The sequence below is a fragment of the Rhinolophus sinicus genome, linkage group LG04 (genome assembly GCF_036562045.2).
Source record: "Rhinolophus sinicus isolate RSC01 linkage group LG04, ASM3656204v1, whole genome shotgun sequence".
Lineage (NCBI taxonomy): Eukaryota > Metazoa > Chordata > Mammalia > Chiroptera > Rhinolophidae > Rhinolophus > Rhinolophus sinicus.
This window is the reverse complement of record NC_133754.1, coordinates 14,301,991-14,325,958: the sequence shown is the minus strand read 5'-3', so window position 1 is coordinate 14,325,958 and position 23,968 is coordinate 14,301,991. Positions and strand designations below refer to the sequence as shown.

The 23,968-nt window shown below is 39.0% G+C and overlaps 1 protein-coding gene across 1 annotated transcript in view; it reads left to right on the top strand.

Annotated features, from left to right (window-relative positions):
* The window catches only part of DIAPH3 (diaphanous related formin 3), a 438,451-nt gene that overhangs the window by 328,515 nt on the left and 85,968 nt on the right, over nt 1-23,968 (top strand). The window contains exons 26-27 of the mRNA XM_074329349.1: nt 15,414-15,509; nt 15,956-16,015. Coding sequence (XP_074185450.1) covers nt 15,414-15,509; nt 15,956-16,015 — 156 coding nt within the window. The remainder of the gene's footprint in view (nt 1-15,413; nt 15,510-15,955; nt 16,016-23,968) is intronic.

The following is a 23,968-nucleotide window of genomic DNA, read 5'->3' as shown; positions in this document are numbered from 1 at the left end:
ATGAACTGAAAGAATGATAAATACTTAATACTTTGAACCACAAATTCATATTAAAAATGAATCCAGAACTTGAATCTGGTAAAATTACTTTGGTAATTTTTTGCTGCAAGGGTGGCAGCAGTGAAGTGGTGCTTAACTAAGACCATTCTTGGCATCTAAAATGCTAATACACAAATTTCCACTGTTTATGGTGCTAAGTATAGGGTGTCCTGTGCTTCAAAGTGTAAATAAAATATGCCTTCTGAATTGTAAGTGCAAATATAGATATCAAAGAATGATCCATGAAATCATCACCGGGCGGCCATATTGTTGCTGTCTCAAGGTTCTTGTGCCCCGTGCTTCAAAACAGCCAATATTCAATAGATCAGAGTTTGGAGTAAGGAAAAGTTTGTTAATCAAGAAGATGGAAGCTGTCAATAGCTCCTCAACTCCATCTTAAGAGCACCTCAAATTCAAGCATCTTTTATGTCAAGGGAAAGGAGAGGGGCGGGGCAAGTCGTGGAATCCAAGGAAGAGCAGAAAACCTCCAAATCTGTCCCGCCTCAATCTGCCCCCCATTAGGTTCCTATAAATCTTTAATAAATAGTCATTGTTCTGCACACACCTCCCCACCTCTTCAGGAAAGATTCTTTCTGACAGGGCCTGTTTTTGCCAAATACTCAAGCCTAAAGCAGAATTCCTCTGGTCACTTAGCATATCTGTAACAGGAGCTATTAGCCTGAGTCAGGGAGAGACAGAGAGTTAGCTCCTGTGGGAGCATTTCACTCTTTTACAATATTCAAATGAACCTGTTGCCTCTGTGTTAAGCACTTTCAGAGCAATCTGCTGTCTTTTTTGGAACATTCAGCATACAGGTAACTACAAATATGTGTTGGAATCACCTTAGACTGTAAGTCCCATGTGGACAAGGGCTGGGCCTGGTTTCAGTACCTGACACATATTCCTGGTAACATGTTTGTAGGATTGACTTAACTACAGACTTTATAGTTTTATGTTTCCAACTACTTGGACAAAACCGTTTGACTCTTCTGCCAGCACCTCAAAATCAGTTCATCTAAAACTTAGCATCATGTTCCACATAAAACTTGATTTTCATGTTCTTATTTGGGGTTAATGATGCCATCATTTTCCTAGTCACCCAAGCTTGACACCTTCACACTATGCCAGCTTTAATCATAGTGAAGTACCATTCTGATTATTTCACACCTTTCATATACGTTCTGTGGCAGGTCTTCAGCCCGGAATCCAAGCTCCCTCGGCCTCACTTCCTGACCTTACTTTCCCCTTCTTCCAGTGTGTGCCATATGCTGCTGTCAGAGCTTGACTACTGGGGTCCCTCGGGGCCCCTTTCAGTGTTCCAGGCACCACTCAACAAGAGTGGCTCCTCACAGCCTCAAGTCCGTGTACCCCAACTTCTCTTGAGGGAAAATGTCTGTGGAGTCAGTACTTTTCCCCAGCTTATCCCCCCCCGCCCCCCCGTTTTGATTCTTAATATTGAATTTAAACGTTTTCATTTTCTCTGTCCGAAGTCATATTATTCTTTCTTCAAACACTTTGAGGAACAAAGCCCTCAAACAGCCTTTTTCAAAAATTCTTCACCCATGTAAGAAAGTTAAAAACATATTCTAAGATATTTTCAACAGGAAACAAGCAATTGCCGACCTTCAGCACTATCAGGCTTATTGCTCAGAGTGAAGTGAAGGTCTTGTGAGTGACAAGTGAAGCTTCTACCCAGACCCCAGAAGTGCTGGTGTTAGGCCCTGTCATTACACTTTTCCTCTCTGAATTCCTCTCTGTTTAAAGGGTCCTAGGTGTTCACTGTGTGTGAGAGTCACATCTTGTTAAATGTCAGTATCATTTCGCATCTACATACACATTTAAATAAATACATTATTTTTTTCCTGACATTCTGTGCTTTTGCAACTGAAGGCATCTGTTCAGCACCCTAGACCCTACATAACACCAAGGACAACTTCGACAAGGGTTTTTTTGCCAGGATGTCAACACTAGTTTTTAAATGTTTCTTTCTTTAGTAATCATCAGACTAAGTCACTAATCAGATTCGGGCACTTGAATACTTATGTAGGAGACGTTTTAACAACATTTAGCTCAGGAAGCATGATCGAGTGATGCCTTCCTTCATTTTAGCACCGTGTACTGAAATAATTGCTAACTAAGCAGCAAGTCAGAAAGCATACCCTCTGCTTTGCAGCTAAGCTGTGCGTGGCCATCGAAAGTTCTATATCCAGTGTCCTCATTGATAAAATAAGTGACTGGCTCTTTTCACTCACTGTGTTTTAGAGATCATCCGTATCAATAATTTAAATACGGTTCATTGTTTTTTCACATTTCAGCATATGTTAGTATAGGAATGTCATAGTTTATCTGGTCTGTCTCTTGTAGGTGGGCATTGTTGTTTCCACTCTTTGGTTATAAACATTGTAAATAACATCCTTGTACATATGCCCTTGCACACCTGTGAGTTATAAGTCAGATAATTTTTCTAGAAAAAAATATTTCATCAAATGATATGTGCAATTTTATTTCAGATACAGATTGCTAGATTGCATTTGTTTTATATTTCCACAATGTTTGGAGAGACCTGTTTTCTAACCTTAACCAGTTATTCTCATTTTTTGTTGTTGTTGTTGCCATGCTGATAGGTGAAAAATAATCTTATTGTCATGTTTTTGGAATATTTTAAATTATGAATAAGATTGAGGATTATAGTCTCTACATAAAAGCATCATTTATTTATTTTTTTCAAGGGTTTCCTAAACATATTTGCCTGTTTTTCAGTTTTGTTTTTTGCTTTTTTAAATAAAATTGTTAGTCATCTTCTTACTGAATCATAATGTTCTTTATTTCAAAAAAATCAATCTTAGGAAGTACGTGTGTTTCAATTTTTTTTTTTTTTTTTTTCAGTTTTTCCTTTCTTTGCTTATATGTAGACTTCAGGTATGTAGATTTTTCTTACGGAAGATCTTTTCACTCCAGAACTAATGAAAAATATACTTTTCTTTGTTGTCTATACTTTTTGCAATTTAATATATTTCCCCCTTTCTCCCGCACCCCCTCACTCCAGTTCAAGCCATTGTTTCTCAGTCTAGTTGTGTAGGACAAGGCTCCCTGGCCCAAGCTGGTATTATGAGCCCTGTGCTCCCCTCCCCCATGCCCTGAGGTAGTTGGTCGCCAATCCGCTGCTCAGGGCAGCTCTCACCGGCTGCTGACAGCTCACAATGGCTGCTGGCCACTCACACTGGCTGCCGGCCCCTCATGGCAGCACACAGTAGCCCACAGCAGCTCACAATGGTTGCCAGGGACTCACGCTGGCTGCCGGCCACTCACACTGGCCACCGGCCGCTCATGGTGGCACACGGTAGCCCACGGCAGCTTATGCCGACTTCTGGCTGCTCACGGCAGCCCAGCTCCAGGGAGAACCATTGTTCACAATCTTAGCTGTAGAGGGCGCAGCTCACTGTACCATGTGGGAATCGAACTGGTGACCTCAGCATTAGGAACATGGCGCTCCAACCACCTGATCCACCGGGCCAGCCCGCAATTTAATATTTTAATGAAATGTCTGAGCCATTTAGAATTTATTTTGGTATAAGTAACAGAGTAGGATCCAAAATAAACTACCATCACCACAGTAGTTATTAAGTATGTTCCTACCCTCCCCTTATTTGAAATGGCACATTTATCATGTATCATAAATTGAGCTTTCATGTGTATTTGATATGAATTTGCCAAGAGCAGTATACATTATTTTTCTTGCTTATTTGATCACAGAACCAACCTCTTCTTCCCACACACACACTCACACATGCACGCACACACACGCACACACACATACACACACACAGTTCTGTGGTATTTATTTGGGAAATTCTGTCTTATTGAAGTTTTTTTGTGTTTTTTTAAATATGTTCGTTAATACAATCTAAGTTTTTGCTATAATATTTTGTAATGACAAACTCATTCATTGATTATTCGGTTACTTTTAAGTCTGTGTCTTAAGTATGTTTGCATTCCAAAAATGGTTGTGCCCTTTTTATTTGAGAGAAGTAAATGAGTAAACAAGTAACTTATATTTCCTAAATTTTGCCAGTTGTTTACATTAGTTTTAAAAATGAAAAGAACTGTTATAAAAGATTTCAGAAGAAGTTGAATTAGATATCTTCAAAAGTTAAACTAAATGAATATTATGCTGAAATCATTTCTTCCAACAGAATCTAAATCATATGAAATTTCAAAAATTAAAAATTAGTAACAATACAGTATGCTTTGTTCCAGTATACTTATATTGCCACTTTTCCCTCATAGTTTATGTAATTAAAATAGTACCATGGTTTATACTTGACATCCAATGATGGATTTTTTAAAAAAACTGGATAGTTCATGTAAGAAAAAGCTTTTATCTTACGATTATCTCTGTAGCTTTGTGTTCTATAAGACATGAAATTAGATTCTAGCTTGTGTACAATGTAATAAATAGTATGATAATTATGTTTTATACGTTCAAATCTATCTGTAAAATTTTTTTTTTTCACTCAAGCTTTGAAAATATAGCTTTATATAGCAACTAAAAGAATAACCCCATGGTTTTGCTCAGCGTTACAAGGTGATTGCCACAGGTTCAAACGTACTCCAGTTAGCAGATGTCCACTCTAAAAGTAAAGCAGATGCTTTACTGGCCAGAAATGCATCACATCCCTGCTCCACCACCCCCACCCCACCCCCGACCCCAGCTTCACTGCAAGAAAGCCTGAGAAAATGAGGTTTTAACTTTTTTAGTCTCTGTAGTAGAAGCAGACGAGAGAATGGATATGTTACATTGGCCAATCAGCAATGTGTGCCATATTAGTGAAAAAGAACAGTCATCATAATATTAAAAGTAATAGCTTGTGGGGACAGAGCCAGGAGTGCAGTTTCCAGGCTCTCGGCCTCACGTAGAAAGGTGTTGGCTCAGGTAGTAAATGGCCATCAACTGTGATTGCATGGCCATCAGCTGTGGCTAGTTGGCCGTCAACTGTAACCAGTGAGCCATTGGCCACTAATATAACTGCTGTGGCTACGCTAGCAGAAAATGGGGGCTAGCAAGAAGATGGTGGCTGAGCTAGCAAGCACATATTGCAGAGAGGCGGATGCCGCCAGCGAGAATATAGTGATATGACTCCCCTACTTATGGCTCCGTGGGTGTTCCTTTTTGGCCTCACCATATCCTGCGCTCTCTTGTGGGGAGCGGGACCAGAGACCCCGCATCACACCCTGTATGACATAGCTAATGTTTTTTGAGGCCTTATTATGTGTGAGGCACTAATCTAAAATCTTTGCATATATGAGCTCACTCAATCCTCAGGACCATGTTTTGAGGTAGATATAGTTATTATCCCCATCTTACAGGCAAGGAGATGGCACACACCTGGTGAGTAAGAGCCAAGATTCAAGCCCAGCCCTTTGACACCTGGATTTTGCTCTTAAGTGCTCTATCTTAGGAGGAATAAAAACAGCCTTCCTTCTTTGTAAAATATTCTGATTTTTTTCCTTCTGACATATAACAGGAGAAATATTTCAAGTTGTGCAAATAATGAAGAACAGTGGAGAAAAAAACAGAAATATTAAAATGTTTTTTAATTTAAAATTCCACTTACGGTTGAGCTAGTCATTTAATTACAGTATAAAAGAGAACTGTTCTAATTATTATTTTATCAGTTAAATCCCAGTGAAATTAGCTTTCTAACTTCTTTGACTCAAACCAATTTTTAGGTTCACATCTAGATTAAGACAAGTTCAAAGACTTTGTTTCAAGTTATTCCTGTCTGTTTGGTGTCTGCTTTAAGAAGTGTTTTGAGCTTTGTCCTATAAGGTTAAAGACTGAACCAGGTTCCCAAGTAAAGCAAATGCAGTCTGGTTCCCAGAAGGCCTGTAACCAGCAGCATAGTGTAAGAATTTATGTAATTTTTTTTAGGTCAGGAATCTCATGTTTCTTTTAGAAAGAACTGGAATAAACTATAAGCCTATGAATTTTGCGCATCAACTGCACACTTTCAACAATTCTTTGGAGAAACTGAGCATTCCTCCCCGGTCTCCACTCCAGTTCCACATGGTTATATCTCTTGCTACTACTGAAATCATATAAAAAGTGGTGAGATGTATTAAACTAAGTGAAATAAGTTAGACAGTGAAAGAAAAACTACCACACAAACAAAACAAAACAAAACTCATCGATACAGAGAACAGATTGGTGATTGCTAAAGAGGAAGGGCGTGGGGGTCGGACAAAATGGGTGAAAAGGATCAAGAGGTACAAACTTCCAGACACAAAATAAATAAGTCATGGTATGTAATGTGCAGATGGTGACTGTAGTCAATAATATTACATTGCACATTTGAAAGTTGCTATGAAAGTAAATCTTAAAAGTTCTCCTCATAAGAAAAAAAATATTTTGTGTGACTTTGGTAATCAACCTTATCGTAGTGATCATTTTGCAGTATATGCAAATGTAGAATCACGTTGTACACCTGAAACTAATAAAATGTTGATGTCAGTTATACTTCAATAATTTTTTTTTTATGTTCTGAGATTTAACATGTTAGGAGATGATAGGAATAAAAAGGGGAACTCTAAAATCACGTGTGAAATATACACAATGGAAAAAGGTCACAGGTTGAGAAGAGTCATTTCTTCCTAAAATTCAATTTGCACATTAGTTTGGTTTATGGCTTAACTTTAGCTCTCTCTGCTTCTCACTACACATGCTCTTTCTAAGAGAGTTCATGTTCTATCATAATATCAATACTTACCACAACGAAGATTAAGTTTTTACTATGTGCCAGGCACTCTTAAGTATTGCATATGATTTGTCTCCTTTAATCTTCCCAATAACCCTGTCAAATAGGTGCTATTATTCACAAGTTAAAGTTGAGGGGAAAAAATGGTGGTTAGTAAGGTTAAGTCAATTGCCCAAAGTCACAATGATTGCGAATTGGAAAGCCAGTATTTAAATCCAAATTGTTTGAATTCAGAACTTGTGTTCTCTACCATTTCACTATGCTTATACTTTCCATTGCATCAAGAATGACCAATATGCTTCTAACTTTATCAGTATAACCAATACCTCTCCTCCAAGTTTTAAATCTGTGAATCATCAGCCTTCTATATTCTTTTAATCCCCTGCAGTTGGATATTTTATGACCATCTCAACATATCAACTGAATCTCTTTCTAGTCTCAGCCCCATTCTACCACCAAATAAAAATAATTCAATACTTGTTGAATAATATCAATGTATGTCCAGTTGACCAAGCCAGATGCCTGGAAATCAGTCTCAACTTCTTTTTTAATACATCCATGCAGACCAAGATATTTCTGTTCTTCCTCCTTTCTCTTTTCCATTTTTACCACTTAATTCCTTGCTGGGGCCCTACATACATTTTCCCTAGATTTAAATCACTAAAACTGCTCTCTTTTCATTTCCCTCCATCTTCTCTCTTCTCATACTGATGTTTCTAAAGTATTAGGTTGGTGCAAAAGTAATTGCGGTTTAAAAGCTCAACAATTGCAAAACCGCAATTACTTTTCCACCAACCTAATAGAAATTTGACCATGTTACTTCCTAGCTTAAAATGAGTGAATGCCTTCCTTAGTACTTGGTGAGTTGGCCCCTACCTGTCTCCTCAGTGTCACCTTTTGACGTGCGTGCGCATGCAACACACTGACACACACCTAGTCCCCCCGCTACCCTGCTCTCCATTCCTACAGACACCTGAGTTCCCCCAAGTGTTTCACGTCCCTCCAGAACCCCTTGTACAACTGTTCTGTGAGCTGTAGCAGGACCGTCCCTCTTCAGGAAGTTCTGGCAATCCAAAGCTCTTCTTTAAGAAGTCCGATATCCAGGAGGCCGTCTGTGACTGCTGTCCCTTCTCCCCGTGCCCCATACCGGGTGTCACACCTTCCTGAGCTGGAGCTCTCCATCCTAGTGCTCATCCTGTTGTTACCTCTTTTCTCCCCCTCATCAGAGGAAAGCACATTTAAGTGATGAGTCAGCCTCTCCCTTCATCTCCATCCAGTTCCCTCCTCCCTCTACCCTTTCTCTTCCTCCCCCCTTCTCCTCCTCCTCCCCCTCCCCCCTTCTACCCTCCCTCCTCCTCAGTTCTCTTTTCCTAGCAGGAATTTTTTTTTAGCTACTTCATATTAATATAATGTCTGCAAATTCCTAAATGAAATAAAATAGGCTCATAGCATAATAAATTATCTTCTCCCTCACTCCTCTCAACTACCTCCTACTTCCCAGAGGCAACCACCTTTAATTCTTATGGTTTTTATCTGGTATTCGTCTCTTACCTATTTCTAGATAATATGCTTAGACTATCATTTGTCAATTGATTCATTTTAGACCTTACCACGTTCTTGAGAAGTGGTTGAAGATTTAGTTCCCTTATGCCCTCTCCTCGCTTGGACTCGCCTTATAGTCCCCTTCTCCTCTACCCTACTGTCTTCACTTATGACTGTCATGCAATTGATGGTCAAAAGAACTGCCAGTATGTATAATATTGCAGCTGTGTAAATGTTTCTCCCCCTCCAGTTAGTATTCCATGATTGTTTCCTATTCGACAACCACGTGATTGCTAGGTTCACACTAATTTTTTTTTTTTTTTTGCTTAGTATTTGTGTATACCTGTCACTATTTTATCCAAACACTCTGACAGGTCTGTGAAATAAACAGCATTCTTTTTTGCAGATAGTCCAACAACAAAGGAATAGATTTGCTTTCCGTTCCTTGGCTACTGTTCTTTCCTGTAGCCCAGTGATCTGAACTGGCTACTCTGGGCCTGGGATACAGGTGCCATCCTGTGAATTCTTTTTGCCACTTAGTTGTTTCATCCCCTCCCTTTTTTCTGGATCCCATCTTTTTCTTACTTTTCTTTCTTGGTTGGCAAAGGCTCACCTTCCAGTAGCTTTTTTAGAGTGCAATAGATGACTTGCAGGTCTGAAAATGTCCATTTTCTATCATCAGATTGGCAGCATAACCATTTCTTCACTGGACATAATTTCTCTTCGCAATTTGAAATCTGTGTCTTTCTGTCTTGTGTAATTCAGTGTTGCTATTGAGAAATCTGGTTACATTCTGATTCCTTACCTTTGTATGTGACCTATTGTGGTTTGTTTTTATGTTCTGGAACCTTTTAGGATCTTCTTTCTATCTTGTTTATCTGCAATTTCAGTGTTGTACCTTGGCTTGGGAAAACTGGAATAAAGGAAAGACTGTTCCTGCCATATAGCCACCTTTTTTCTCCTGCTCTTTATATCTAGGCGAATTTCAAGTGCCACCTCTCCAGATTCTGTCATACATACGTACTAACAAGAGTGCAAGGATAAAATCTTACCCTGTTATTTCCAGGGCCTTTCTCAGGGTCTGGTACATAGTGCTGAATGAGTTTGTTTTTCTGTTTTTTTGGTAATGTGCAAATGACTTCCAAAAATGCTACCCGAATTTTTTTCTGAATTTGAGGCCAGAATTTCCAGCTTACTTCTAGAAATTATCCGGGGGTCCCTGCTAGCACGTGGCACTCACCTGTGCAGAAGGAAACTCATTGTCCTCTCCCACATTTGTCCCCTACCAAACTCAATATATTTACACATTTTCCCATCTTTTCTATTTCTCCAGTCAGAGGCCCCAGAAAGCTCTGACATGTCTGAGTCAGTCCTTAGCAAGCCCACCCCCAATGTCCCCTCATCCTATTGGTTCTGCTCTAGAAATATCCTTAACTCTCCTTCTTCGTTTCCCATGATACTGTGTGGTTTTTAAAAATACCATCTGCAAATTAAACAAGGTGACATGTTAACTGAGACACAGCAAAGCTTTGACTATGGCAGTCAGGCTATTTATTTTAAAAAGTTTTCACAGCAGGAGAGAGGCGATAAATATTTTGAATGTAAATTGACTTGTAGTTAGAAAAATTCAATTCTAGTCTCCAATAAAAAAAGACTAATTTTTAATTTCTCTGGTTTGTATTAGAATAATGTAAATATGAATCATTTAAATACTCGATTATACTTCACTTTTGTTTTTATTCCTATCTTGTGCCTTCGTCTGCTATTCCTTCTGCCAGGTGTGCTCTTCCCTCCCCAGTCCCTGCCATGGCCAACTCCTGCCCATCATCATTGCCTCGGAAGCCTCCCAGCTCCAGTAGGTCATGCAGATCATACTTTTCTGCTTCTTGAGAGCAGAAAACATTTCTTGTTAACACGTCGGGTTCAGATATCCTTAGTGTCTGACAATGTCATGATACATAGTAAGCCCTCAGCAAACATATGTGGAATTCTAAATACATTTTTAAAATATAGAAAAACATCTTTACTATATAGTTTTATCTTACACATTGAAATATTTTAATCCTCTACCAGCGTTTCCCTTAGAAACGATGTTATATATGATTTTGTCCTTTGTGAAGAATATAACCAAATATACTACAAAATATTAATTTATAGCATATCTAAAACAATTCTTGAAACATAATAAGCAGATATTTCATAAACTTCCTGTGGTGCACTATACAGTTCATTTATGAATTTATTTCCCTATATTTTTATATCACTTAGCAATTTACCAAGTGCGTTCATTTCTGTTACCTCCTTTGATCCTCTCATTAACCCAAGACAGTCATTTTCTCTGTTACCCATGTCAGGAATGATTATGTAACTAGTCTAGTGTCACACAGGTCATTAGTTGAGAGCTCAGACTAGAATGCAGGTCTTGTCACTTCCGTATTGTATTCTTTCCATTATGCATGTGGGCACGAAGGCCAAGAAAAGCCGGCAGCTCTGGGAGACTAGAGCAGGGATAGAGGTTCCAGGTGGATGGTGATGGACAGGAGAGATTCTGTTTGTGCAGAATCGCGGGCAGTTGTCTTTAGGTGAAGAGTAGGTGGTGATGTTGGGAGTAAGAGAGAGGATTAGAAGAGCAGCTCTAGTGAGCATCAGGTGCGAGTGAAAGAGTTGGGACTTCATGTTGTGCGAAGTAAGCGATACTGAAAATATTCGACTGGGGGATTGAGGATCATAATTCTGCTTTAGGACTTCTCAGTACTATATGGGATGAATTAGAATTAGGAAGAACCTGGAAGCAAGGTGACTCCAGGCAACTCATGCAGTATTTCAAGTGAAAAATAATTCCACTCTGGACCACCAACATGAAGTTTAGTCAGACCTGGGAGCAATGGATCAATGCAGGAGATACTTGGAAATGCGCATTAACAGAGTTTGCCAACTGAATGGACATTTGAGACAAGGCAAAAGGAAGAACCCAGGCTGCGCTGTTTACAGGGTGGGAATGTACGCCTATGACTTCCCTGGCCCCCGTCTTCACCTGTGACCTTCATTCTCCCGCATGAGTCCTCCTTCCAGCTGACCATGTGGTGCCACATTTGTTATATAGTCAACATTTTTATTTTTAAAGATTTTATGGGGCCAGGGGAACAGGACTTTATTGGGGAACAGTGTGTATTTCCAGGACTTTTTATTGGGGAACAGTAGTGTGTTTTTCCCAGGACTCATCAGCTCCATCCAAGTCAAGTTGTTGTCCTTTCAATCTTAGTTGTGGAGGGTGCAGCTCAGCTCCAGGTCCAGTCGCCGTTGTCAGTTGCAGGGGGCGCAGCCCACCATCCTTTGCGGGAGTTGAACCGGCAACCTTGTGGTTGAGAGCATGTGCTCCAACCAACTGAGCCATCTGGCCACCCGGGAGCTCAGCGGCAGCTCATTGACTTCATTCTAGTTGCAGAGGGCACAGCTCCCTGTCACACGTGGGAATTGAACCGGCAGCCCTGTTGCCCAGAGCTCGCATTCTAACCAACTGAGTCACTCGTCCGCCCTCAACATTTCTTAATGAACACTTTCTATGTAATACTAGCGTCATGCTAGGTATTAAAGATAAGTGAACACCACAGTCCCTGCCCTCAGTGAACTGATGGTCTAATGGTAGAAACCATCAAGAAAACAATATTGTAATGGACTTATTTCTCTATACACCACATGCCAGCAGGACACAGGGCCACCCAGTTCCACCCCCACTGGGCGGGAAAGGATTCTCAGTTACCTGTCTTAAAGGAGAAGGGGTGTAGTTGGTGAAGAAATTGAGAAGGATGTTCTGTGTAGAGAGAGCAGCATGTTCAAAGACATGAACTAGACAACATGGAACTGGTATAAGTTGGAGGTGAGCCTAAAGTGTCAGCATCCATCTCCTAAGAGCAATGGGATTAGCTTGCTTAACCTTTTCACTGCGTTAATTGATTTCAAGTTTGTTGTCCAAAATGTGTCACAATCCACAGACAATAATTACAGTATTTATATTGTAAGTAAATACAGTTAAGGTGCTACATTTTATTAAAATAAATGATTACTTTAACGTATAAAAATTTCCTCTTGTTATTCATTCTTGAAAAACACAAAAATATAGAAAAATGTACATCTGCTTTCCTAAACTTTCTTTCTGGAACAGTGAGCTCGTGGGGTAAAGTCGAACGCCACAGTCAGTGGCATGGAAATATCATTCTACTGTAGACGAACATCGCAGCGAAAATGCTAATCATAATTAATTACCGTGTTTCCTGAAAGTAAGACCTAGCTGGACCATCAGCTCTAGTGCGTCTTTTGGACCAAAAATTAATATAAGACCCAGTATTGTATTATATTATATTATAACATAGTATAGTATTTCCGGTATTACATTATGATATATGATATGATATGATATATGATATGATATGATATGACATTATATTATATAAGACCCTGTATTATATTATATATTATTATTTAATTTTTGCTCCAAAAGGTGCATTAGAGATGATGGTCCGGCTAGGTCTTATTTTCAGGGAAATACAGTATCATACTCAGGTATCTTAACATTGGTACAATGTAATTATTTAATATTCAGTGCATTTTAAAATTTCTTCAGTTATGCCATTAGTGTAATTTATGCCTTTATTACATCCCAAGAGCTGATCAAAGATTGTGTTCTGCCTTTAGTTGTCATGTCTCTTTAATGTAGAGGGGTTCTCTAACCTTTTCTTTATCTTTCTCTTGGCCTTTCATGATATTGATGATTTTTAATAACCCCGGCCAGCTGCTTCACAGAATATTCCTCACTGTGGATTTGTCTGATTGTTTGTCCACAGTTAGATCCAGGTTAAGTATATTTGTGCCAAGTACTGCACAAGTTATGTTGGTCTATCTCAGTGCATCACTTCACAAGACAGTTGTTGTCAGTGTGCCCCATGACTGGTTATGTCAAATTTGATTATTTGAGTAAGGTGCTATCTGCCAGATGTCTCCACCTCCTGTCCCCTCAGAGCCTCATGTGAAATAACCCACTCTCATAATTACGTATTCAGTGCTCAAATTGTCCTACACTTGGCTGAGGCGCCCCTTCAGGCTGGCCCCTTTGGCCTTTGGAGATGCCTGTCTGACTTTGAGCACTTCCTTCTTTTCTGGCACAACAATGTGTTCCTGGCTCATTTCACCATGTCTTGGTCTCAGCCCTAAAATCAGCCATTTCTCTAAGTATTAGTGAGTAATGATATTTAGAAACCAAGATCCAACAGTTAGGTGTGCTTATTGCTACTGCAGTGTCGTCTGGGCTCTTTTGGGTCACAAAGCTAGGAAATATTTTGTTTTGTTTTTTTAAACCCTGAGCTTATATGTTACCTGTAAATCCAATTCAGTGCTTCATGATTCTGCCCCTCCTCTGCCATTTCATACTTGCATTTACTTTCCCACAGTGGGCAGTCCTGCCGCCAGCATCAGCATATTTACCCATCTGTTCAGTGTTATAATACACACACAGTAGTTTCAGAATCACCGTGGCAATACCACTGCCAACAGCACTAAGGAAGTTCAACTTTTGTCAGTAGTTTTCTTTTCCCCTTAAAGTATATGCCCTTAATCACATGCCTGTGTTCTTAAAGGTTCGGATTTTTAAAATGTTTCCTTTTACTAATAAAATATATTCACAACCTTAAATATTTGGTGTTACTTGTAGTTCTTTTTAGGGAAAAATATAGTTGAGTTTGTAAATTTTCAGATAGCTGGGTGGCTACTAATTAAAGTGTCTGAACTATTTGACATATTTTAATTAAAGTAGCCATCAAACCACTTTAGAATTAAATTCACATGTAAATTAACAATCTCCAAATACTCTATTTCTCACCCACCTTCTTTTGATTACACTTACAAGGTTTAGTACTTTTCTAAAAATACAAATTAGAACCAGATGGAGAAGGGGTCGATGCATATTTATATTTATATATCTGTTTGTAAACTGTAAATAAGTGTGTTATCTGCATTCATTTGTCATCTGTTCACTATAAAGGGACCACATCTCAAAAAAAAACTAAAGGAAGAAAGGGAAGGAGGGAGGGAGGGAGGGAGGGAGGGAGGGAGGAAGTTCCAGAGGAAAACAGTTTTCAGTTACTTTAGACATAACTGTATACCAGCCATACAGTTTCTTAGAGAATGCCTGCAAATGAAGTCTCTCTAAGGGACAAAAAATTTTTGGTGTTTCTTTGTCTTTAGTTTAGGCCAGCAGTGTTTTTTGAAGCTTTTGTTCCTCCTTCCTTTAAATAATATTTAGCACTGACAACGATACATAGCTATGATTATTACAAGAAAATCTGACGTTTGTAGAAAGAATTGGCTCCATCACCACATCTTCATTAATCATATACAGAATATCAACTTAAACTAATCATTGTGTGTTGCAGTCCTTTAGATTATTGAGAGCCTTTTGGTTTATTTTTCATTTTAGAAGATAAACTTTTCAGACATTCTGTAAAAATTTGTAGTAATTGTTGTATGTCAACAATTGTTGTATGTTGTATGTAAAGTTAGGGGACAATTGTCCTCTGATATGAAATATCAGTTGCTGGGAGCATGTTCACAAAAGTTAGTGTGGAAATACAGTTTTGCACAATAAATTTAGACAGCAGAATATCAGTAACACCAACGAAAACACGCCCACATCTGGTCGATTTTAGAACAGAAGCTGATGCTTTGAAAGTAACCCATTTCTACAAGGGAAATGTGATTTATGATCACCTGAGATGCAGTCATGACGAGAACCGCATTCCATTTAAAGTTACTGTGCCTCCGGCCTATAAAAGCAGTGCTCCGAAATGAGTCAGTGGAACTTGGTCCTCTTTAGTGGACAGTAACACAGGCTCTAATGAGACAGATTTCATTAAAAGGTATTCGATTTATGAGGGTTAAAGTCCTATCATATTTTGAAATTGCTGGCTTAGTCCTGGCATCTGATCTTTTTTCCCCCATCATCACCATCACCAGTTTCTGTGTGTGCTTTGACATTGCTGCGGTAACCCCGAGAGCTGATGGAATTCCCCGCATCTTTTTTCACAGAGGCTGATGAGACAGGAGTGATGGATAGTCTGCTGGAGGCCTTGCAGTCAGGGGCTGCCTTCCGCGACCGGAGGAAAAGGACACCGAAGCCAAAAGGTGAGCATTATACTTGTTTCATGTTATTTTCTAGGGAACTATCACAAAGAACAACCCTTTTATATATATTTTTTTAATTCTTTTAAAGTCATGTGTCAAGAATGTAGTGCTGTGGGCAACAGCTCCTCAGAAGTTTCATAACTTTTCTTAATCCTTCCCTGGTGATGACAAATGTCAGAGAGAGAAGCATTCCCGTTGGCCAGTGTCAGTAGCACATTACAAATCAATGCACTGAACCTAGAAAATCCCGATTAGTGTGACAAGTCTCATTGAAAGAACCATATGTACTTTATCCCAGTGGAGTTTACAGTAGCGTAATTAAATGGGAAGTAAAAGTCGTAACATTATTGCTTTGCTTCCAGAAATATTTAACCTTGGAAAAAAGTTTAATACTGTTACACTTCTTGAGATGAATAGACCTCTATATTTTCTTTTCTTTTTAACAGATATTCGGCAGAGTCTCAGCCCAGTGTCTCAGAGGCCTGTTCTGAAAGTTTGTAACCATGGTAATAAACCGTATTCATAAATTACACATTCTCTTATCTACTTTTATCCTGTTGATCTGTGATTTTAGGAGACTGCTATGAAGTTCTCAAGTTTCAATATAACTGAAATCGTAAAAATGTGAGGATGGACATGTTTGCTGAGATTGTGTTCTCATGTTCTCCATCCTGACAGTATTGCCTGAGGTGGTGTCCAGGGTTCTGCTTCCAGGTCCGTAGTGAATGTTTTCTTCTTATTGTTTGAACTTATGTCACACATCTCTGATCAGTGTCGCCCAGGGTATGCTTTCAAAAGCATCGTGCTCTTATAATACCATTTTCAGTAGTGGATTTACTTTACTTCAAGATACAATCTGAAATATTGAATCTGTTACCTATTTGACTCTGTCATATTTGTCAGTACAGTTTGAAATACTGTGATCAGCATTTTGACAAAATCATTAATATAGATGAGCTTCATGTGATATTGTGGACGGATGTGCTAGGAACACTGAAAAGAAGGTGAGTTAACTTAGTCTCTGGCATTTATGCAATTGAGTCCTTGTAAAAACCCCTAACCAACTCCTGCACACCCAACCTCATGAAGCCCTCTGCCTCTCTGCAAGGTGCCAGTTCGTGTTGATTGGGTTTTATTTATTTTGGTTCCCTTTTCCTCACTGCTGTGTATTAGAAGGTTCTGTTTACCTTCCTGAGTCAAAAACAAATCCATCCATTGTGACTGCCATTTATTCAGAGTGTCACCAAAGTTCACCAGATTTATAAATGGAAAATTACTTGACAGATTGCATTCAAGGGTTGTTTTGGGTACAGGTGAGTTAACTGCTAGTATTAATGAGTGACTGAATAGAGAAACTTGTGTCAAGTTTTCAGGATAGCCTAAAACAATTATGAAGCAAATAAAAATAAAGACGTAGATGTAATGCTCTCTTACTAGCAGTGTAGACCCCTCCTGCTCAAGGTAAAGTATATGTGGTAGATGATGAATAAATGGGAGGAAAGGTAAAAATGCGAAATTTTATACAGATCTTTTCACTCTATTCAACAGTGTTTTTTTGTTATTATTTTGCCTTTGCCTATTCTGGAAAAAATGGATTTTAATATATCAGTGTAATTTATTGTGGATAATTAATTTCTAACTTTGGGTTTATGATTTAGAGTCACTGTGACGTACTGAATAATGGCAAAAAAAGTGTAGAGGATGATGTTTTCCCGGACCTTAGAGATTATTTTGTTTCATAGACGAGTATGTGGAAGCTCAGAGGCTAAAAACGTCCCAAAAGTAGAGAGCTAATTATTGATACAACTATTATTTTCATTGCATTTCTCTTTTGATTACATATAGATACTTTGATTATTTTTTCTTAGTACAATATATAAAATCAACAATTCAGCCCATGTTGTATGTCATTAAAGAACCAAGGCCAACACAATGACTGTATGATTATGAGGGCATATGTATACTCCTGCTATGCTTAATTTAAAATAAATAGTCTAGGTGTAATGTGGAATGAGTAGCGAAGTAAGTGAGAGGCAGAAAAGAAGATGAAGAAATGGGGGGAGATTGCGTAATCATGGAGCCTACGTTTTGATGGTTGAAAGACTTCCAAGGACTTGGTTTTCTCATTCTTGTTCTTTTGTTGTTTCTTTATGCAACACAGAAGCATACCACTGAGTGACTAATGTCACTCTCTTCCTAGTCTCTTCAGGGACTTCTCTTCCCCTGTACACTATATAGACTCTGTAAAATGTTTGTGACAAAGTTTTCACAAATACAAACTGTTTAGCCACACCTTACGGTGCATCTGCCTGCAGTTTGATTGCATCCTCATTAGATGGTTCCCTTTTCATTAAGTAGTACAGTGGAATTTCTTTTTCAGTTAGATGGATATGGAGTAATCAGAAAGAATTCTATAAACTATATGCAATTAAAACCCCTAATGATAAAACTATTTAACTGTGACAAAATAAGCTAAAACATAATCAAAATTTTAGGCAAACAAGTATTACACATTTTTAGTGAACATCCATAACCTAAACAAAATCTTGCTATATTATCCTTATACTAAATCAATTCTTAATAGCCTTAATTTGGATTTGATTATCTATTTTTACTCTCCCACTTATATATGGAGCTTTGAGAGATTTTTATAGAAATAAGATTGTATTGCCTCCAGGCACAGCTGCTCTGCCACTCTAAGATTTGAAGTCAAAATTAAATGTGAAGCTAGTTAGATATTTTTGAATTAGTGTGTTTCTCCACAAAGTAACTCTAAGGGAGGCACACAAGACAGGTTTTGTTGTTGACGTCTTACAACTTCACACACAGCCCTCCCCCTCCTAATCCACTCAGTCTTGGGTCACCTTATTGCTTGACCTACCTTTTCACCAAACAGCAAGAATTTGTCTTGAGGCAGAATAATGAAATTTGTTAAGTTTTTCAATGATGTCTGCTAAGCACTAGCTGCCTTACGGCTTCTTTGAAAACAATGAGGACAACGTGAAACCAGTCCTTTTCTAGAAAACCTTATCTATCAAAGTACTAAATGTTGACAACCACCATTTCCATTTCTTTAAATTGTATCCTATTTTAAAGTAGAGCGAGCATACCGATTAATATAGTAAAATTATATGATTTTGCGAAATGTCATTGGCTTATTTTCTTGAGAAGCCTTTTTTGTTCTCTTTCTGATGAACTTGCACCTGCCAAATAACCTAAGAAAGAGAGCTATTAAAACGCTAATTGTTTTTGACACCCTTACACTTGGGCTTTCAAGCAGAATCAAATGCTATCTGTAACTGTCATAAGACTTAAGTATTATTGAGGAGATTTTTCTGGGCCAGGAATGTAAAACAGGTTGGGTGATTTCACATTGTATTCAAACATCAGTCTCGCCTCTTTACTCCGTAGTCAAGCAAAAAGAAAAAAGGACTCCGCAGAGCTCCTGCCTAGATGTCCTGTGCGGAGACGTGAAAGGCCTTTCTACTTTATACTCAGGCAGGACAACCTTTCGGCTTTGTCAGTATCATGCAGACTCTTCAGCATGAACAGGTTAAAAAGTTCTCAAGTAGTGAGAACTTGAAATTGTTGTTAAAAGGACAATTATGTGAGAAATAGCAAAGGCCTTTCATTTCATGAGCTTTCACAATTGTGTGCTGAAGGCTGGGACCCAAATGAGGGAAAAAGAGATAAAGAACTGTTAGTTAAGGAAAGTAATGTCCTTGACTTCCCTGAAATAGTCATTATGGTTAATATGGCTCTTGTTCTGTTTGTCTTTGATAGCGGACTGTAATTACTATGATCTTTAAAATTTTTTTGGTTTGGGCTCACTGTAAATTTCTCCCTTTGCTTGTAGCATGGGCTCAGAATCTAGGTTTATAAGGAATCAATGGACAGACTTTAGAAGTTCCTTGAACTCTGTACTTATGTTTTAGATTTTGGGTTTGGGCATTAACCGTGCCCCCACCACAATGCCCCCCCCATTGAGTCTGTCAAATTTCTCTCCCCCCTCAGAAAATATTAAAGAATAATTGTTTGATTACTGGTTTGTTACAAATTTTCTCTGTTTCTACATGTGTATCTTAAAAGGAAGCCACCTGTACTATAACTGTCTCATTTAAGAACTAAACTTGCATTGACATTATCAAAATGTGGAGAACATGTCATATGGTTGGCAGATCTATAATTTTAGGAACAAATAAATAGTTTAGGGTTAACAGTTAAGATCCAATGAAACGGTGCTACCATGGAGGTTCATTTAGGACCCAGGGAGGGGACGGCATCATCTATACCCAGGGCCATCATTAGTCTTGCTGGATCTCCCGGGAAGAAAGGTGTGCTGGGCCCACCTGATCTATGCAACCTGGAAGAAGCAGGCAAGGGAAAGAGAAGCCTGGGAAGCAGCAGTCAGCAAAGCGATTGGCTTCAGAAAATCCAGGTAAGGAAATGGTGGAGGAACAGCTGGACACAAACTGAAGTTACTGTCACTTCAGAAAGAAGTTTCAGTAGAATAATAGAAACTGGAGCTAGACAACATTGGGTGGAAGGATTCTGTTCTTCCTAGAAGCCTGGATATGCGAGAGAGAGAGAGAGAGAGAGAGAGAATCGAAATAGCTAGAAATAAGTAACACTATAATGACGGCTTTATAGTTTAATGAGTAGGTTATGTTTCTTTGCCTTTTGTGTGACATTGGCTTTGCTGTCTTTGCATTCTGGAGGGAAGGGATGATGATTTGGTGGGACAGTAGTTAAAGTGATGGGATGGGAGAACACAGGTTTGGAGAACCTGGACAGTAAAAAGGAAGGATGCACAGAGAGAGGTAGATGCAAATGTTGAGCAAGGGAGAGTTTGGAGGTCTCGCCTGATAACGTCTGTTTTCTCAGAGAACTAGGATATATGGTCTCCTCCTGAAAATGACAGTCTCCGGGCGGGGAAGGGAGCAAACACAGTGAAGGACGCCCATCTCTCTAGGGATTATGAGAGGTGACAGCTCAGGGAGATACACACTAATTTGGCGACAGTGGCTCAGCTGGGAAGGGCAATTCTCACTTGTGTAATGACAGCAGTCTGTAAAGTGTGACAGGAAGAAGAGTACCGAGTTGCTTCCCAGGTCCTATGACAAAGGGCAGTTATCCCCCCAAGAGCCCAAAGGTTCCAAAAATTAATCTCCAAATGTAACCATTCTGCTCAGTTTGGCAGAAGGCAGACAGAGTGTGCTTTAGAGCACCCGCCGAGCAGAGCCGTCCCATTGTTTAGAGGATAAGCTATTTCATATCTTAAAACACTGTGGTAGTTATTTAGGACAATAATGCAAACCCTGTTGGGATGTCTTACACAGTGTGTTTCAGCATTGTTTGAGTGTTGTGTGACACATGACAAAGGTGTCCTAGCAGGGTAGAGGTGACCCTGATGTAGCTCTTTTTCCAGGCATGTGCCACCTACATTGTGGGTGTGAGATCTTTTCCCACAGAACAACACTTGGTGTTAAGCTCATTAACTCTAAGGTGCCATTATATTTGTGTTCATGTTTTATTGTATTTGCCCTCATTAAAGGTCTGTTTAGAGTAGCCACAGATACAAAAAACACTTTTCCAGATGGTTGTCAGTTAAAAAAAGTTTTGCTAAGTGCATATAATAGTTACTTTAAAAAACAGCAGTAGTTGTTCTTATTCACTGACTATTTGGGAAAGCATAAAGCTAGCCAGGATTTTGAGTCCTGTTTATAGAAGCCTTGCATGATGTGGCTAAGCCGTCTCATTGTGAAAAACAGCATGGAGTCAGGTCTGGGCTTTAGAGGCAGAAAGGTCTTGGTTTGACTGCTTGACTTACTGACAGGTTGACCCTAGCCTGTTATTTCCCCCTTTGAATTTCATTTCCCTCTGCTATAAAAAGAAAAATTACACTATGTGCTTCATAGACTATTTGGGAGATTAGATGAAAGTATATGAGAGTACTCTACTAAAGTACCTAGAATTGAGTAGCTTTTCAATAAATTCAATGTACATATATTAATGCCTCCTCATTTTTTCCCCTCTCTACCTACCTCCTGATGCATTTGTCAACAGAAAGTTATTAGAAATTTTTTAGCAAAGTGACAGTGGTATACAGAATGGGTGTAATAACCAGGGAGATTGAAATTAATTTTCTTATGATGACGCTTTCCTATACTGCAGTTGAAGTGCATTAAGTGGTATGAACTAGGTTAGAGGAAAAAGAGGTGAAAATTAAAAGACTATATAGACTTTTGCTTTTAAAATAGAATAAGGAAGATTATTTCATCCCTCCTTTCTCCTTGGAAGTGGATTCACCACAAAGCCACTAGGAGAAGAAATAATAAAAACCATTCTCGACTTGTGTGAAATCAAGACATCTTTAATCAGAAATAACATATAAAGACAGAAGGTGATGCAGGAAGGAGAAAACTGGAATGCAGATATATTCGTTTCCATAACGAATCACCACAAACGAGGGGGCTTAAAACAACAGAAGAACATTCTCTCACAATTCTGGTTGCTAGAAGTCTGAAATCCAGGTGCGGGCAAGGCTGGTTCTTCCTGGAGGCCCTGAGGGAGAATCTCTTCCTCCTCTCTTCTGGTTGCCCCCAGTCCTCAGCATTCCTTATGTGCAGCTTCTGATATCTGATGGCGTCTTCACATGGCATGCTTCCTGTGTGTCTTTTCACAGGGCATTCTTAGTGTCACACCAGTCATTTGGTTAGGGCTCACCCTATTTTAGTACGACTCCATCTGAACTTGACTACATACCCTATTTCCAAATAAGGTTACATACACAGCTACCAGCAATTTGGATTTTAACATGTTTTGGGGACATAGTTCAACCCACAACAGCAGGTGACCCCAATGAGAAACAGTCTGATTTACTCCACAGGACCTCATAATGGCTCCGCAATTACAGGTGCCAGGAACTGGCAGATGGAATGAGGTATAGAGCTGAAAATGGAGGGATGGTGAAAAGAGCATTTCGACCTCCTCCAGGCACTGCTGCTCCGTAGTCCAGACATGGAACCATTCATTACCTGCTCTGCCCTCCCTCCCTTTCCTCTACCCATCTAGGAGATGAGAGGTCAATTGTCTGCAAAAACTGTGATGCTTCTAGAATGGCAATACAAGCCAGGACGAGGTGTACCATTGAAAAGGGATTACAGGAACACTGAGGACAGAGAAGAAATGAACAGCAAAATCCTCTTCTGGCCACCTCGCACCGCTTAGTCCTCAGAACACGGGAGCCAAGCTTATACTCCAAGCCGATCAAAGAATTTTCCTCGGAAGATAATGAATGATGTAGAGAAGGCCAGATACTGGCATTTGGGCCCCCTCCCCTCCAAAAACGCAAGCTTACTGCACGAGTATCCCAGAGAGGCCCATGAGTTAACATACCTACTCACAGAAAATGTTTTCTCTCAGATATTCATTTGTGCCAAGGATTCATCAGCTGACATTTGAGGAAAACAGTCAACATGAAAAAAAGAGAGAGAGAAAAGAAAAGAAAACCCAAACAAAGAAACTCGTAGTAAATAGGGAAAATGTGGAGAATACTGTGATTAATAACTGTAAAGATAGCAAAGATTTCAATGATGAAAAGAGTAGGATTAGAGATAGATAGATAGACAGACAGACAGACACAGATATTGCATGTTCGATTCCAGGTCACCACAAGAAAGCAAATATTGCAATAAAGCAAGTTACGTGAATTTTTTGGTTGCCCAGCACATATAAAAGTTATGTTTACACTATATTATCATCTGTTAAGTGTGCAATAGCATTATTTCTTTAAAAAAAACACAACACAACTGTTCATACCTTAATTTAAAAATACTTTATTGCTAAAAAATGCTCAGAGTTGCCACAAACCTTCAACTTTAAGAAAAATGTAATATCTGTGGAGTGCAATAAAGTGAGGTGCAATAACATGGGTATTCCTGTATGCACAAAAGAATTATTAGGAAACAAAAAAGATCTTTTGGATATGAAAAATTTAGTATCAGAAAAAACATAGTACAGTATTTAGAAAAGCATGAATAATAGTTGGTTCAAGGGGAAGATCAGGGGGCAAATGTACAATTGACATATAATTTGATATATTTGACTATGTACAATTGTATTATAAACTTTGGGGACAAGTTTGGAAAGAGTGATAGGCACTAAGAAAATAAGAGGCAATTACTCATATTAACTCTAGAAAAAAGAAAAGTGATGTAATCATACTACTCGAATCTGACATAGCCTTGTATGCTATTTTACAGTTACAATAATAATAATGCTTGGTAGCCAGACTCCAAGATGGTCCCCAATGACCAGTGCCCCCCGGTGTTCACACCCTTATGTAATCACCCCCAGTACATCTTCCAGGGTTAGTCTGTGACCAGTTGAATAATGCAGAAATAATGGTATGTATGTCACATCTGAAATTAGGTTACAAAAGATGCTGTGGCTTTCAT